Below are 19,164 nucleotides of genomic sequence, written 5' to 3'. Positions count from 1 at the left end.
TACAGGGTAAGTATGACATTGCAGGCCGTAAATTAAAGTGGAGCTTGTTGTTGTTCATGTAGTTACAGGGTAAGTAATTAAAAAAAAAAAAAAAAAACGCAAACAGTCATATCACTTGGAAAACTTTATTTGAAAAACAACTTATTTCAAAACAGATTTAAAGTTACAACACTCCTTCTCTTACTTCTTATTACTTATTACTGTAAGATTGTTGTCTGTCATAACAGTGTAAGTACCCATTAGTTCTAAAATACTTACAGTATAAATAATTTGTTATTTTTCTGGTTGTTACCCCTTTATATACTTTACATATTGTTCCCCTATACTTACATGTACTTACTGTATAGGTACACTATAATTATCGAAAGTTACGCTGTAAATTCTTTGTAATTATGCAGTACTTTCCAGGCTGTAATCTAAAGCGTTACCTAAATATATTTATATAGTTAACATAATATAATCGATCATGAGTACAATAGAATCACCGATTCATTCTTAATCCCAGTAATAAACAAGGCTTTGTGAATTTTTTACATTTGTAAAGTTGTCCAAAATAAATACAAAATAAATACTACACAAGTAATGGTTAAACAATAAAATACATTTTATTTATTTTAGATTTTAAAGTGTGTAGTCTTAATTAAAATGATCTAAGCCTTTGAAATGAGTTGGCACCAGAATACACTCAGCACAGAATTAATTTTTTTTTTTATATATATATATAAATTAAAGGGTTGGTTCACCCAAAAATGAAAATTCTGTAATTTATTACTTACCATCATGCCGTTCCACACCCGTAAGACCTTCGTTAATCTTCGGAACAGGAAATGTCATTGCTCCCTATGAAGGCCTCACGGAGCCATCGGATTTCAAATAAAATATCTTAATTTGTGTTCCGAAGATGAACGAAGGTCTTATGGGTGTGGAACAGCATGAGGGTAAGTAATAAATGACAGAATTTTCATGTTTGGGTGAACTAACCCTATAAGTGAATGAGCCAACTGTGTTTAATAAATGCGATTGAAAACATAATCTCATTGATCATAAATACAATGCAATCAACTGATTAATTCCATTAACTAAATATTAATAGGTTAAAAAATACTTTTTAGTGTCTATGCAGATACAAGTAAATTTGGTAGAATGACTCGGGTTACGACCCCTGTTCCCTGAGAAGGAAATTATACGCTGCTTCACTGATGATGCTTTGGGCAATGCCTTTGGCGTGAGTGTGTCTGAAGCACATGTGTAACTAGCCCATTTCTGATTGGTGTTGCGCTGTCCCGTGACGCACGCCGGTGGAACGCGGAAGCTACAAAGGGAAGCCGGCATCACAATAGAGTTAGCTTCTGATCTGAAGAAAGACGCTCCCAGGCATGCAGGTAGTATGGGTAAGACTGGCAGAAAATTGGGCCTGAAGAAACTCCAGCACTGAAGCCACTGGGCAGTTAACTGGGTCTAGCTTACATTTTTTGTGCCATAAAGTGAACACTCTCCACTTTAAAAGCATAGAGTTTCCTCCAGAGGAGAGAGCTCTAGAACTGAGAATGGTCTCAGCCAAGAGACCTTCTTTCATGAGCTGATCACCCTCAGGGGCCAGAACCAAAGTTTCCATCTCTCTGACCGAGGGTGATATAATGTGCCCCCACCCTGTCTTAGAAGGTCCCTCTTAATTGGAATCTCTAGGCAATTTATGTGCCATTCATGTTCCCTCCAAAGACCTTGAACTGAGTGGCCTTTCATGACCGCGCCTCACCCAGTATTGAACACTTCTGTTGACACGATATTGCGATGACAGGATGCTCCTAACACTGGGCCTTGGGACAGGAACCAAGGCTTCTTCCACATGATCACAGAATGAGGGAATCTGCACATAACCTTGATCATGTAATTGGGATTGCCCCTCAGGGAAAACCCTTTGGTCTTGAGCCACCACTGCAGGGGTTTCAGACAGTTGTGCCTGCATCATAAGTGAATCTCATACTACTCCCAAAAAGGTAATTTCTGGACCGGAGTGAGCATACCCTTTTTCACATTGAGTCTCAGCCCCAAGCACTTTATTTATTTCTATGCCGTGCTGCCAACTTCTGAGACTGAGCTAGTATCAACCAGTCATCTATGTAATTGAGAATTCTGATGCCCTGAAGTCTTAGAGGGGCCAGAGCTGCATCCATGCATTTCATGAATGTGTAAGGGGGGGGGGAGCTAGGCCAAATAAAAGAACCTGATAATGGTATGCTTTGCTCCCAAAAGTGAACCTCAGGAACTTACTTTGCTGTGAAAGGATGGATAAATGGAAATATGTGTCCTTCAGATCTATAATGACAAACCAGTCCTCAAACTTGATTTGGCTCACGATGAGAGGAATTGTCAACATTTTGAACCTGAGAGAACAGTTCAGTTGTTGAAGATCTATAATGGGACGCAGGCTGCCATCCTTCTTCGGCTGTAGAACCCCATGTTTCTCTCTGGGAAAGGAATTTGTTCTATGGCCTCCTTCGCCAGAAGAGCATGAACCTCTTGTTCCATAACCTGAGCCTGTTCAAGGCCCTACAGGCCTCCTTAGTTGGGGCAAACCCCCTATGACCACAACATTTTCGGGCAGACAATGAGGTTGAGGCTCGATGGGAGTAGCCCCTCATGACCTATGGCGACAAGGTATAAACCTCTGAAATGCAGCTAATTGTTTCTTCATCTCTTGAAATCTCTCGACAAATGAGCTGACAGTGTCGCCGAAGAGACCAGAAGGTGAGAGCGGGGCATCAAGGAGGAAAGCTTAATCCTTCTCCTTGATGCCTGATACGTTCAGCCAAAGCTGCCTCTCCATTGCCACCATGGCTGCCACTGAGTGGCGGATAGCACAGGCCGTCTCTTTAGTGGCATGGAGAGAAAGATAGGTAGCCCGACGAAGCTCTTTAATAGCGTTGGCCCTCGTCGAGGTACCGAAGCAGGTCAGCCTGATATGCTTGAAGCACTGCCATAGTACAGTGGGTACGGAAAGTATTCAGCCCCCTTAAATTTTTCACTCTTTGTTATATTGCAGCCATTTGCTTAAATCATTTGATTTCATTTTTTTTTCTCATTAATGTACACACAGCACCCCATATTGACAGAAAAACACAGAATTGTTGACATTTTTGCAGATTTATTAAAAAAGAAAAACTGAAATATCACATGGTCCTAAGTATTCAGCCCCTTTGCTCAGTATTTAGTAGAAGCACCCTTTTGATCTAATACAGCCATAAGTCTTTTTGGGAAAGATGCAACAAGTTTTTCACACCTGGATTTGGGGATCCTCTGCCATTCCTCCTTGCAGATCCTCTCCAGTTCTGTCAGGTTGGATGGTAAACGTTGGTGGACAGCCATTTTTAGGTCTCTCCAGAGATGCTCAATTGGGTTTAAGTCAGGGCTCTGGTTGGGCCATTCAAGAACAGTCACGGAGTTGTTGTGAAGCCACTCCTTCATTATTTTAGCTGTGTGCTTAGGGTCATTGTCTTGTTAGAAGGTAAACTTTCGGCCCAGTCTGAGGTCCTGAGCACTCTGGAGAAGGTTTTCATCCAGGATATCCCTGTACTTGGCCGCATTCATCTTTCCCTCGATTGCAAACAGTCGTCCTGTCCCTGCAGCTGAAAATCACCCCCACAGCATGATGCTGCCACCACCATGCTTCACTGTTGGGACTGTATTGGACAGGTGATGAGCAGTGCCTGGTTTTCTCCACACATACCGCTTAGAATTAAGGCCAAAAAGTTCTATCTTGGTCTCATCAGACCAGAGAATCTTATTTCTCACCATCTTGGCAAACTCCATGCAGGCTTTCATGTGTCTTGCACTGAGGAGAGGCTTCCGTCGGGCCACTCTGCCATAAAGCCCCGACTGGTGGAGGGCTGCAGTGATGGTTGACTTTCTACAACTTTCTCCCATCTCCCGACTGCATCTCTGGAGCTCAGCCACAGTGATCTTTGGGTTCTTCTTTACCTCTCTCACCAAGGCTCTTCTCCCCCAGTAGATCAGTTTGGCCGGACGGCCAGCTCTAGGAAGGGTTCTGGTCGTCCCAAACATCTTCCATTTAAGGATTATGGAGGCCACTGCGCTCTTAGGAACCTTAAGTGCAGCAGAATTTTTTTTGTAACCTTGGCGAGATCTGTGCCTTGCCACAATTCTGTCTCTGAGCTCTTCAGGCAGTTCCTTTGACCTCATTTGCTCTGACATGCACTGTGAGCTGTAAGGTCTTATATAGACAGGTGTGTGGCTTTCCTAATCAAGTCCAATCAGTATAATTAAACACAGCTGGACTCAAATGAAGGTGTAGAACCATCTCAAGGATGATCGGAAGAAATGGACAGCACCTGAGTTAAATATATGAGTGTCACAGCAAAGGGTCTGAATACTTAGGACCATGTGATATTTCAGTTTTTCTTTTTTAATAAATCTGCAAAAATGTCAACAATTCGGTGTTTTTCTGTTAATATGGGGTGCTGTGTGTACATTAATGAGGAAAAAAATGAACTTAAAAAATTTTAGCAAATGGCTGCCATATAACAAAGACTGAAAAATTTAAGGGGGTCTGAATATTTTCCGTACCCTCTGTATGTAGGCAAGCGGCAACCTAACCTGCTGCCATATATGCCTTACCCAGCAGGAAGATGTAGTATGAACTGGCTTGGTGAGTAACGTCAGGTTTTTAGGGATGATGCATCGTCAGGGGAGAGGTAGGCAGCAAGCATTTCTTTAACCCTGGGCATCATCCATAGCCGTTCTCTTTATGTCTCACGATTAAAGAATAATAATGACCAATGGGACATGATATGTGGTAAGAGAACGGCTTTCTCCAGGATCTCGACACCTCGGGCAAACCCCAACATGGAGGTTGTAATCTCGTTTGTATCTACCGTTCACTTCTCGCTCCATCTGCGACCTTCACGAATGAAGTCACCAGGTTGCCTTGGCAACCGCGAGACCCAATCCACGGGGAGCGCGAGCCTGGCCGCACTCATCAAACACAGCCAGGCGGGAGCTACGCTTCCAAGCAGCTTATACATAAATTATGTGTATATGTGCCCATAATATAGTGAGGACACTGAGGAACACATTGTTTGAAGTAGTGTTGTCAACCGGTACTTTGGTACCAAGTCTGTACTGAAATTTTGAAAACAATACCAGCATTTCTTTAGTACCGGGAGTACGAGTATACAGGTAGACCTGTATTCGGTACCCACTGTGCCAATATTTATGTGAATATGACACCAGTGAATCACAAAGCTTTGTTTACAAAATAAATAATAGGTTAGCCATTAAATGTGACATCGCAGGCATGGAAACATTTTGGTTCATGCCAAATGAGAGAGTTATGTGAGTCCATAAATTTAAGTTTGTCGGCTAACTCAGCTTTGTATTTTGTTTTGCGAATCGTGATCTGGTCACCCGAATATCAGAGAATTTAACAATATTCCATTAGTTATTCCACTGAACACGGAATCTCTGTTTCTTTTTCCACATCTTCACTCAAATAGGGGATTGTAAACGTTTCTTCCTTTCGTTCGGTTTTAGGCATATTATATTCGCATTACTGAAATAAAGTAGAAAAACACTGTAGGACAGAAACCTTTTTGCTTGCACAACATTTTCTATTTAACACAGTTTGCACTTGTTAGACTTTATAAGGCACGTCAAGTTTATTTGTATAGCCCATTTCACACAAGCCAGTGATTTTTAGTTTCGCTTTCTCTGGCAGTGCAAAATCAAACATAGCCTAAATGTCTTGCCCCTGTGGAGGATAAAACTCACTCTTCAGACCTTTTACATGTGAACTGACAAGTGTCAGTTGCTTGTAACATCAGGAGATAACATGAAGATATTATAAAAGAGATGGTCTCTTTCCTGCCCGTGTCCCACATCCCTCTCAAAGCGTAGAGCGGCTAGCTATATGATGCATCTTTTTGTGTGGAAATAAAAAGTCGAATTTTTTTTTTTAAATAATAAATTATTATTTAGGTTACCATTATTTCCTTCATATATATCATATAATATATATTATCATATATATTTACTTATATATTTATATATATATATTATTATTATATTATATATATATAAGCATTTGTTTATTTATCCTTTTATATTTCAAAATTTATATATACTTACACACAAACATACACACAGACACTCCAAATGTTTATATGTATGATTACCATCATATTTAATATGTTTTTAAAATAGTTAAATTAATAAAATACTTCCCACAGATTTTCCTGTGGTACCGAAATTGGTACATTTTTATGGTATTGGTACCATCTACTGGAATTTTGGTACCGTGACAACACTAGTTTGAAGCTATACTGCTTACTCTCCATTTTATACACTTTGAATGCTTATGTGTGGGACAGACAACAGTAAATAAGACTTACACACAGAGTGCTTGCTGAAGATCAGAAAGCCAACTCTGTTGAGATGCTGGCTTCCCTTTGTAGCTTCTGCATTCCGCCGGCGTGCGTCACAGGATGACGCAAGAAAAAATGGGAGTGAGCCTAACTTACATAGTCACAAAATCAAAGATTAAAGCCGGGGACACACTTAAAACATTCAAAGACTGAGCTCAACACACAAAGACCATTTCCTTTGACTGAAGCAGATTTAAATACTTACATGGAATTTAAACACCAACTGTAAACACAGACTGAACGCAACTGTCGTAAGTATCAAATTACATTAATAATCAGCCTTTGTGTCCCCAGCTTAAATCCTATAACAAGTGGCCACAAGAAAACACATAGTAAATATCCTTCAAATGGTAAGATTCTCCATAAGGACATTTTGATATCAGTTTGTCATGGCAACACTCACGTTATTGCATATGTGACTAAAAACTTACTTCTACTTTTATAGTAGTTAAGCAGAAATGCCATCTGCTCACTTGGAGAATAGAAAGTGTCAGGCTCATTTAAATGTATAATCAATTAATGTTTGCAAAATGCATATTCTAAGCAGCTATTTGAATAAATTTAAGTGCCCCCATCCCCCGTCCCCCAACATAGTCTCTCCAGCAGCAACTGTTCTCAGAAACATTTGAATCCTGTCTGAATCTGTTTGATGTGAACTCAATTAAAAAAAAAATATTTTATGCTTTCACAGTTTTCCTCCTTGTTCTAGCCAATAACCTACTCTTCTAGACAACGTTTGAAATAGTATTTTTCAGCACAAGAAAATAATGCAACTTGGTATGGACAATTCAGTTTGAATTAATTATTTTGTAAAAATATAGATCACATTGTAAAGCTGTACATGGTGACAGTAGCATAAATTAGTAAAAATATTATAGGAAGCTTACTTAACAGGCATTTATGTTTTAGTATTAACAATAAAAAGTGACAGATATAAAAAGTATGCAAATCAAAGAATTAAAATTGATTTTATAAATTCAGTATTAAGATTTCTTGGGATTGCTGATGATACAACTGCTGTAAACTGACCTTGATCGCTAGGTTTGCCTGACTTGTGATTCAGGTAAACCCACAAAGATGACAAGATAACAATATTGAGGATTTAACATACAGTTTATATAATATAAAAATCATTATATCTATGGAAAGTCCCCATGAAACATGGAAACCCAACATGAGTGTGTTTTAATGTACACATATTTGTGCAGGAATGCATTTCCATATGTATGAAAGGACAGTATTTGTTTTATGTTTCTGCTTATCTGGTTGTGTTTGTCTGTCATAGTTCATGCTGTATTGTCTTTGTGTTTAGTTTGCTTGCACAGCTGCCGGAGGAAAATGTTACCTTGCTGTGTCACTTATTTGGAGTGCTACACAGGATACACAGTCACTCAGAGGTGAATCAGATGACAGCAACAAACTTGGCCCTTTGCATTGCACCCAACATGCTCTGGAGGACTTCCCAAATCAGCCCTGAGAAAGAGGGACAGAGTGTGTTGCAGGTGAGCCAGTAAAAATCTGGTTACATGTGTAGTATTCTGACGAATACAATTCAGTTACATGTATTTTATCCATCCATCCATCCATCTCTACCTACCTACAGTTGAGTTCAAAAGCCTGAGATCTCTAGTGAAAATTCTTTGTCATTACAAATGATATTATTTAAAATTATTTGCAGAAATGTTTATGATCTCTGGCATTATTTGAAAATGATCCAAAGAGCATCTTAGTTAAACAAATGTACTTATTTGATAAGGTGACCTAGCAATAGTGCAAAATCAGAAATATTCCTTATTCATTTTAGGTTAAAATAAGATCTCATCACAGTGAACAAAGATATGACAAGAATAAAAGAATAGAAACAAGAACTAAGTAGCTATACTAGAGAGACAAACCTGAAACAATACTAAAGACCTACATCACTGTGACATTTAGCGGGTAATGAACATATAATTGTTTAAATGCTTTCTTAATATATCTGAACTCTAAAAAAATCCATAAAAATAGGGCACAATGTACTGTATTAATTCAACAGAATTTTCCGTATTTATTTTTTACATGTGTTTTACCTGTATTTCGAATTTCGCACTTGTGTTTTAGGGTTAATGGAAATGTCCGTAAAATTACTGGATAATGTCCAGGTAATAAGCTGCCAGTACTTTTTCCATTATTTTACAGATTTCTTTTTTACAGTGTAGTGCCATTTTAGCTAATTAGATAATAATTAGAAATCTATTTTTTTAAACAGCTTTGGAATTATAGCATGTAGCACCGGACAACACTACTTTCCCAACTCCCCATAGACTAAATAATCACTGAGTCACTAATTTACAAGCAAAATGGCTTTATTGTGCATGTATTTATTCATTAAGTGCACCCCTCTTGTTCAGGAATAGAAGCAGTTCCAGTACAGTAATGGGAAAGTTATTGGTTTAAATCTAGGACAGAATTGACCAAAGAAGTGTATTTTGTGCCCCAGGCAGTAGATCCTAATTTTACATGCCAGCTTGTTAACCCTCTGGAGTCTGAGGCTGATTTTGGGCCCTGGAGAAGTTTTGACATGCCCTGACATTTGTGCTTTTATCAGTTGGTTATAAACATATTAATGACAAAAGTGTCATTACACTGTATTCAGCACAAACTAGGCTACCATAATATGTGAGGAACATGTATGTACATGTTTGTGTTTTTAAAGGAATAATGTTTATGCGTGGTTATTGAAAAAACAAAAAAAAAAAGTAACTGAAACAATACCTAAAAATGCATACTAAATGTTTTTTCACAAGACTTTTGAGAATTGTATATTTTAGTGTAGAGTTTTTGCTTCAAAATGATGTGGAAATGATCCTCCCTACTCTGACACATAAAACATTGTATTGATTTTAAATTTCTAAGACACTTTTTGTTTAGGTAGGCCATATGCGAAGAGGTGTGACTCTTCATGAATAATGAAGTGATTTACACCTGGGGAGATTAAGACCCTGCCCCTAATGAGCCGCATAATGAGCCATTCAGTCAGGAATGTGACTGAGTCAACTAAGAAAATGCAAAGACAAGACATATCATTGTTTTTTTTTCTTTTTTATTTAAAATAAAGTTAACAATATAATCCACATATAAACTAGGGTCAAAGGCACATTTTTTGTGTATACAGGCAAATAAAGGTAAGGTTTATAAAAAAAAGCCCACTTTTACACCCTATACATAACCTGCTTGATCACATATAGATAATCTTTGCAGCCCAATGGTCAGTGAGAGGTGGTGAACAGAGAATCTGAACAGTCACACATCTGTGTGCCATTTTTGAAAACAGTTCAACTGAAGACACAAGTAAATGTCACATGCCTGGCATTTCCAAGGTGTGTCTTGCCTTTTACCAAGCTGTACTTTGCAAAGCATGCAGTTCCGATGACCAGCGGTGGCATTATTCCTTGCATCTGATGTCAGCTCTGCTCCTGGAACCGGTACATGGTCACTTTTGGTCCGTTTTGGAGCTGCTTTCTGTGACGACACACCACAGAGCTCTGCAAATATATTATCATCAAATATGAATCTTATTAATATTATCATCAAATATTATCATCAAATATGATGATTTGCTACTTATGAAACATTTCTGAACAATTGTAAACAATAAATGTTTCTTGAGCTGCAAATCATCATATTAGAATGATTTCTGAAGGATCATGCGACACTGAAGACTGGAGTAATGATGCTGGACATCACAAGAATAAACGACTTTGTGAAATATATTCAAATAGAAAACAGTTATTTTAAATTGTAATAATATTTCACAATATTACTGTTTTTACTGTATTTTTAATTGAATAAATGCAGCCTTGGTGAGCAGACGAAACTTATTTTAAAAACATGAAAAATCTTACAGATTTCAATATAGGCCTACCATATAGTGGGTAAAAGTGTACTTACTCAACTGTGTTGCTGCGTGCCCTCCTAGTGGGAATTGCAGGTGAATGTGTACGCTTGTATATAAAAAAAAAACACGTCAAATAATTTGAGTATATCAACAGAAAAGCATTCTATTTATAAGCATTTTTATGAGATAAAGTTATATATAGATAGATAGATAGATAGATAGATAGATAGATAGATAGATAGATAGATAGATAGATAGATAGATAGATAGATAGATAGATAGATAGATAGATAGATAGATAGATAGATAGATAGATAGATAGATAGATAGATAGATAGATAGATAGATAGATAGAAGTAAATATAAGGCAAATATAGATGTACGCTTATATAAATAATTTAAGTAGGCCCTATATCAACAGAAAAGCATTCTATTTATAAGCGTTTTTATGAGATAAAGTTATATATATAGTTATATAGATAGATGTAAATATAAGGCAAATATATGTACGCTTATATAGAAAAAAAAAACACGTCAAATAATTTAAGTAAAACTAAATCACTTACTCATCAGAAACTGTATCTTCAGCTGGATCAAGTCGCTCTTCAAAATGCAGACGTTCATCGTCAGAGTCGTGTTCTTCTTCCGAGGAAAGAGTGAACTTCCTCACTGTCCAGGACCATCTGAAGAGCCTGCTCACCTGTGTAGTGTGCCATCTTCCAAACGCGAAGGACAGCGAATGAATCTGATGAAACTTGATGCTTTTTAAGACGCTGTTAGGGGCGTTTACAGTTTGCATAAATCGCCTCAGCACATTATCTTATGAATAGAGCGCTCTGCGCGTGGGCGGGCACACATTAAAGATAATTAGGTCAGACAGGAGAAACAGTACCTCTCTTTACTTTTATACTGATTACATAAAGGGAGAATATTTGTTTTAGAATTTATTTGTTTTGTTTAAAAGTAGACACTTAAAGCTTTCCAAAGACATATCTCTCATGTCCATGTAGCATGTATAAGCCATCTATTTTAGTTACTTTTAGTGACGTTTTAGAACGATGTTTGCAGAGACGGAGACGGCAGGACAGCACACCCTGTATATTTTATTTATTTTTAAAAAGCACAAAGTTTTATTTTGATTGTGAGTGTACACAAAAAAAAGAAGACATTCTATAGTTTCAATTGATATATTACTTATGTCTCTATGACAAAAAATGACGGAGTATTTTAAGTCTGTTTTGCTGCAATGTGAAAAAAAAACTGCAAAACGCGCCGGCGCGTTTTTAGACCTCAGAGTGTTAAGCATGCTGTCATGCCGTTTAAACAGTTCACCCTCATTGCTCTTGGGGAGACACAGTTTAAAACCCCTATCACCAAATAAGCACAAGCTGCTTCTGGTAAGGGTGCTAAAGGGAGCAACAACCTGGGCCAACGTCAATTTGTAAATCGCACAAATGCGCAAAACTTGTTCCTCAAGAAATCTCTAATAAGGATGTTGCTATTATTAGCCTAAAGCTGCAAATGATTAATGCAAATGATGCATCTGATGGCTGCTGACTTAGTTGTGAGTTGTCCTGCTTATTAACCTCTGCTGTTTACAGAAGCAAAATCAGATTTCCTGATGTCACCAAAGGGATTTCTCTTATCAACAGGATGTTGACACAAATGCAAGCAGGAAAATCATTAGCAGTTTGAATACCAGGGACCAACTTCACTATACTCTTACAATACTGGTGGCATGATATTTGATACAACACACCAAGAGATTTATAAATCTTAGGTTTGTTTAGAGTACTATAAGGCAAAATAAGATGTACACATGGCATTGCTTGGAAAAGTAATTTTGAACCTTCTTTGTAACACTGTATAAACCAGAATGAATCCAAAGTTTGTCTTAACATGAACTGGGTTTCAAATAGGTGCTTAAAAGATTTTGCATGTCAAAGGAAATTCCTTGTCAAATTCAGCAGCATTGAAAAGCATGTCCAGATTCTCCCCTAATTTTCTATTGCTGCATATGACAGCCGTTGATGAGTCATTCACATCAGGCCAATGTGAGAGGGATTCATTCAGGCCTCACTCACTGCCATGCATCATTTTTAGTGCTTAATGAAATTGCAATAATCTGAGAGTCAAATATCAATTAATGAAAACATCACTCAGAATGTGTAAAATGGCTGTATGCCTTAATTTTCCAGGAAAAGTGTGCATATGAATGTATAGCCACCACAGAGCTACATTAAAACAACATATTAGTAGATTATTTAATTTTGATTAATTAGTTTTTATGAAAGCTTTTAAAACATTTTTTGACATTTAAAAAAGAAGAATATGCTGCTTAAAAATAATGATCTTTTTTTTTTTTGTGAAAAATTAATTACTTAAAAAAAAAAAAAAAAAAAAAAAAAAGAAATACAGAGTTTATTAAAGATAGCTGTTTTTTACTATAAAAAATACATCCAGTTATACATCCAAATACATACATCAGTTATAGCACCACCATAGTTTGAGCTGTAGATTAAAGGAGGAGGTTGGTTAGATTAGGTTTTTTTTTCACTGAGAGAGATGATAAACATTTCAACAGCTGATTGCAGCTGCTGGTAGAGTTTGATTTTGGCAAATAACAGGATGGTACTGCTGGCACAGCAGTCCACAATCAGAGTATAATGTATAGTAGGTCGTTGAATAGACCTGAGGTGGTTGGTGATTTACTCAGAGATTGAAAATAGAGTGGGAGATTTTGGGAGGAAACCAAGCTCAATTTTCTCATGACTGAGCCTGAGATGATTGACATTATAGCCATACATAAGGAGAGGAAGAAAAAGATGAACAGAAGAAATAATATGAGTCATGAAAATTCTTTTCTTCCATTAATTTGAGGACTATGCTGGGCATTTGAAGGGCATGTGAACGAAAAGCAGTGTTGCCTGGCTGCCTAGAGATTATTAAAAACTGGTCTCCATAGCAACTTATTTACTGGCAAATGATGGGCAATTAACAGACCAATAATCAGACTTGAAAAAATTCCATGTATGAGGCAGGGTGTACACATGCTCTGAATCCACACCCTCTGCATAATTCACATCACATTGACTATCCATCGGGGGTAGGAAAAGTGTATGCTGTCTTTGAATTCTAGGTATTCATGCTGGAGCATTATTTAAGCCTGTTTTTAAGATTTACAAATTTCAATTGTATAGTAAAATTCCATCAAATTGAATTGAATAATCCTTATTATTAATATTATTCATATTATGGTTACACTTTAGGGTCCAATTCTCACTACTAACTAACTATTAACTACTACTTTTGCCTTAATAAACTCCTAACTATGGCTTATTAATAGTTAGTGAGGTAGTTGTTAAGTTTATATATCGGGTAGGAATTAGGTAAGATTAAGGGATGTAGAATTTATGAATATCAATCACATAAACTGAAATGGTCCATTCCCTTGTTCCAATAAGATTTATACAAAATGTTTTATTAAGCTCTAGTTTGTTTGTTTTTTTTTAACCCATTTAAAATTCTTAAATCATAATTTGAATAATATATAAGGATTATTCAATTTAATTTGAAATTCGAATTCGAAGATCTCAGACCTGTTTGATCCAGTGGAGATGAGATCACATCTGTGATCTAATCTACTGTGTAGAAAAACATGTCCAATATGTGCGACTGACTCTCTGTAAGCCTCCGCGTTTCACTCTGAGAAATAGGTAAACTGCATCTGTAGATTTAACCTCCATTTTATATTGCATGATCATTCTATTAAAAGAAAGAAACATGGGCTGAATCCACATACTGTACATTCATATGTAATGGAATCGATAATGTATCTTCTTGACATACAGTTCTTCTGGACGTATTTTAACCTATGTGTTGTTTGGCAAAGAACATAAATTTCCATTATGAAAGTGTAAGAGTTATAGGTAGCAAATTTCACTTAAGAGCCATTGCAGCTTCTGTGTCCTAATGGTTGCTCACTTCAGAAACTCAGCAGATGCAGTATGTCATCCGGGTATTGTTCACTGTCACACAAAACAATCATGAGGTAAATTCCCATACTTTAATGGTATGTAATGAAATCGATAAGGAAGAAACTTCTTGACTTTTATGAAGTGCATTCTTTAGGTATGCGCTTGCATAGTGTAATTGTCACAGACACGTCAGGTTCCAACGTCACCCAATCACAACGCACGCTGTCTCCTGAGTACTGGTCACCGCCACCTGCACCTCATCACCTCACTCATCAGCAGCACTATATAACACACACGCACACAGCACTCTATGTCCGGTCTCGTTCGCATATACTCCATGTGATGCTTACCTTAAGGACTCCTCTTCGTATACTCACCTGTCTGCAGCGTCTCTCCTTCCCTTCGTGTGCCTCGTCTGCTGTGTGGGTGTGTATCAGCCAGCTCCAAGTCACTCCAGCGATCTCCAAGCTCCAACGTATCTCTACCTGCAACAGAAAGGACAGTAACTATTCCTCATATCACCAGTTCAATACCATCTATCACCAGTTCACTCAACTGTTTGTTGTCTCCAGCTCTACTTTGGTCAATAAAGCTACCATTACCTGTTACATCTGTGTCCGTCTCCTTTATACCATAACAGAAGACCGGACCAACACCGCAGACCCAGTATGACCCAGCCGGATCCGTTTCAAGAACTGGTGGATGCGCTTCGGCGTACACTTACCATCAATCCACCACCGCCATCTCCAGTTACTGTCCCTTCACCTGCACCAGCGAACACTACCACCGATGTCAACAGTTCTCCTTCACTACCATGGTACGCCAGTCCCATGGCCAAACCGGCGCCCTTCTCAGGATCGGCGGAGGATTGCAGCGGGTTCCTGCTGCAATGCACACTGGTCCTGGAGATGCAGCCGCACCTGTACCCGAGTGATGCATCCAAGATTGCGTTCATCATTTCTCAGCTCAGCGGCAAAGCATTGCAGTGGGCCGATTCCATCTGGTCCCAGCGGGGCGCTGTAACCCAATCCTACTCGTTGTTTATTTCTCACTTCCGGGAAGTGTTGGGTAAACCGATCACAGATTCTTCAGCTGGTGAGAAACTCCATAATTTGAAACAAGGATCAATGTCTATTTACGATTATGCTTTGCACTTCAGAACGCTTACAGCACTCAGCGGATGGAATGAACAAGCCCTGATAACAACTTATCGTCAAGGACTAGAACCTCGGGTACGACTGCATCTCGCTGCATGCAAAGACTCCATCGGCCTCGAAAAATTCATCCAGCTCTCCATTCACTGTGCCACTCGCATGCAGGCGTGCATCCAAGAGCACCAGGACCAGGCACTTTCCAACATGCTCCTCTGTCGATCCGAACCCGTCAGCACTCCAGAACCAGCCCAAGAACCCATGGAAGTGGAAAAATCTTCGTCTTTCCTCCGAAGAACGCCACCATCAGCTGACCCTGCATCTCTGTCTGTATTGTGGAGGCCCCGGGCATGTGATAGCTGCATGCGCCACACGACCACGCGACCCCTGGTGAGTGCCATTATTCCTGCTACTCATAAAATGAAGCCACTCACCACTGTTGTCAATCTTACTGCCGCTACTGTCTCCCTTTCAGTGGTCGCGCTCCTCGACTCAGGGTCAGCCGGCAACTTAGTCTCCGGCGCCATCTGTCGGCAACTACGTCTCAAGAGCTCTCCGTCTCAGACCATCTACAAGATCAACTCAATAACCGGCAAACCCCTGAGTCGTAAGCGTGTCCGCACCGTGGCTGGCCCAATAACACTCCGAGTTGGTCTACTGCAACAAGAGGACATACATCTGCTGGTTCTGGAGGATTCCACCGCTGATGTGGTTCTAGGGCGCCCCTGGTTGGAGCAGCACAATCCAACCATCTCCTGGAAAACGGGCGAAATCCAGAAGTGGGGCGACACATGCTTCTCTCGCTGTCTGGCTGAACTTCCGGTTCCACCGTCTCCTTCGCCTGACCTCTCTCTCTACGCCACGTCCATCGAAAGTCCAGTTGAACAACGTTCCATCGACATCCCCAAGTGTTACGCCCCCTTCAGCGATGTCTTCTGCCCGCAACGGGCTTCCAAGCTGCCTCCACACCGGCCATGGGACTGTGCCATCAACCTGCTTCCGGGTGAACCAGTGCCAAAGGGTAAGATATACCCACTTTCCATCCCGGAGGAGAAGGCCATTTACGATTACATCAAGGAAGCCCTCGCCCAAGGTTACATCAGGCCGTCTACTTCCCCTGCTGCTTCCAGTTTCTTCTTTGTGGCTAAAAAGGACGGAGGCTTGCGGCCATGCATCGACTATCGCTCACTTAACAAGATAACCGTCAAGTTCAGGTATCCCCTTCTTCTTGTCCCAGCGGCCCTGGAACATCTCCGTGGTGCCACTGTGTTTACGAAGCTGGACCTCCGCAGTGCGTACAACCTCATCCGGATACGTGAGGGGGACGAGTGGAAGACCGCCTTCATCACCCCTACTGGCCACTACGAATATCTTGTAATGCCGTATGGTCTGGTCAACGCCCCCTCCGTATTCCAGGATTTCATCCATGAGGTGCTCTGGGAGTTTCTCCATCGCTTCGTCCTGGTGTACATCGACGACATACTCATCTACTCCCGGAGCCAGGCTGAACATCGCCGACACGTTGCGGAGGTCCTCACCCGTCTTCGTCAGTACAACCTGTTCCTCAAGGCAGAGAAGTGCTCCTTCCATCAACCTTCCGTCTCATTCCTGGGTTACAACATCGACCACAGTGGCATCCGGATGGACGAGAGGAAGGTGGAGTCCATCACCAACTGGCCAGAACCCACCACCATCAAGGAATTACAGCGCTTTCTCGGATTCTCCAACTTCTACAGACGGTTCATTAAAGGTTACAGTTCCATTGCCCATCCACTCACCAGCCTGCTCCGTAATAAGCCCAAGTCTCTGTCCTGGAATCCAGCAGCCACCAACGCCTTCAACCATCTGAAAGAAGTCTTCACCACCGCTCCCTTACTCGTCCATACAGATCCCGAGAAACAGTTCATCGTTGAAGTGGATGCCTCGACCACTGGAGTGGGAGCGGTGTTGTCGCAGCAGCAGGGGACGCCAAGTAGACTCCATCCATGCACCTTCTTCTCCCACAAGCTCAGCCCGGCGGAAGTCAACTACTCCATCGGTGACAGGGAACTTCTTGCTGTTAAGCTTGCCTTGGAAGAGTGGAGGCATTGGCTGGAGGGAGCCAAACATGTGTTCCTGGTGCTGACAGACCATAAGAACCTTGAATATCTTCGGTCGGCAAAGAGACTAAACCCAAGACAAGCTCGCTGGGCCATGTTCTTCTCCCGATTCAATTACACCATCTCCTACCGTCCAGGTACCAAAAACGTCAAAGCAGACGCTCTCTCTCGTCTCCATGCTCCTGAAGAAAAGACTGAAGAACCTGAACCTATCATTCCGAGCTCTCTCATCGTGAGTCCTATTACCTGGTCAGAAGAGACCATCCCCTCCTCCAATGCTTCCACGAACCCTCCGCCAGGTTGTCAACCCGGCTTGCTGTACATCCCTCGGACACGATGCACTCCCACCATTCACTCAGCTCACACGTCACTTGGCACTGGTCACCCGGGGGTCAATGAAACCCTCTCGTTGCTAAAAGAACGCTTCTGGTGGCCAGGGATGGCTTCGGATGTCAGAAAGTACGTGCAGGGCTGTCGGGAGTGTGCCATCTCCAAAAGTCCTCGTCATCTGCCAGCTGGGAAACTCCTTCCGCTGCTCGTTCCTGATCGCCCATGGTCACACCTAGGAGTGGATTTCATCGCTGATTTCCCTTGCTCAGAAGGAAATACCACCATCCTAGTCGTTGTGGATCGTTTCTCAAAGTCTTGCCGTCTAATTCCACTCCCAGGATTACCCACTGCCATGGAGACCGCTGAAATACTCTTCAACCAAGTCTTCAGATATTTCGGAATACCAGAAGACATAGTCTCTGACCGAGGATCCCAGTTCATATCCAGAGTATGGAGATCGTTCTACTCCCTCCTAGGTGTGGCCGTCAGCCTGACTTCCGAATACCACCCGCAGTCGAACGGGCAGACGGAAAGGAAGGTGCAGGAGATTGGCCACTTCCTCCGTACCTTCTGTCATGACCACCAGGACTCTTGGAACCAGTTCCTGGGTTGGGCCGAGTACACCCAAAACTCTCTCTGGCAGCCGACCTTCGACGCTCCAACACTCCAGTCTTCCAGCCTGGTCAGATGGTTTGGCTGTCCACCCGGGATATCAGACTGCGTCTGCCCTGCAGAAAGCTGAGTCCCATTGGCCCATTCCCCATCGTCAAGCAGGTCAACCCAGTCACCTATCAACTCCGACTTCCACAAGGGTATCGTATACACCCCACTTTCCACGTGTCACTACCGAAAGCTCACCACCCTTCTGTTCTTCCCAGAGGACCTGACGTGGCTCCCGCCGAACCCCCCCTTCACTCATCCTGGAGGACGGAGCTGCGTATGAGGTTCATGAGATCTTGGACTCCCGGCGTCGTGGTGGTCAGCTGGAATACTTAGTGGACTGGGAAGGATATGGCCCCGAAGAACGCTCCTGGGTCCCAAGAAACGACATCCTGGATCCCAGCTTACTCCGCGGGAAGAGGACGACCACCATGGCGTCGGGGTCCTCGGCCCTCTTGAGCGGGCCGTGGAGGGGGGGGTACTGTCACAGACACGTCAGGTTCCAACGTCACCCAATCACAGCGCATGATGTCTCCTGAGTACTGATCACCGCCACCTGCACCTCATCACCTCACTCATCAGCAGCACTATATAAAACACACACACACACACACAGCACTCTATGTCCGG

The 19,164-nt window shown here is 41.2% G+C and overlaps 1 protein-coding gene across 1 annotated transcript in view; it reads left to right on the top strand.

Moving 5' to 3' along the window:
- Positions 1–19,164, top strand: part of arhgap20b (Rho GTPase activating protein 20b) — a 56,105-nt gene that overhangs the window by 27,124 nt on the left and 9,817 nt on the right. Inside the window, exon 13 of the mRNA XM_067407064.1 lies at positions 7,753–7,942. Within this exon, the coding sequence (XP_067263165.1) occupies positions 7,753–7,942 (190 nt within the window). The remainder of the gene's footprint in view (positions 1–7,752; positions 7,943–19,164) is intronic.

Source organism: Chanodichthys erythropterus, chromosome 13, assembly GCF_024489055.1.
Source record: "Chanodichthys erythropterus isolate Z2021 chromosome 13, ASM2448905v1, whole genome shotgun sequence".
Lineage (NCBI taxonomy): Eukaryota > Metazoa > Chordata > Actinopteri > Cypriniformes > Xenocyprididae > Chanodichthys > Chanodichthys erythropterus.
Note: the sequence above shows the minus strand (reverse complement) of the source record. Positions and strands in the feature narration are given on the sequence as shown.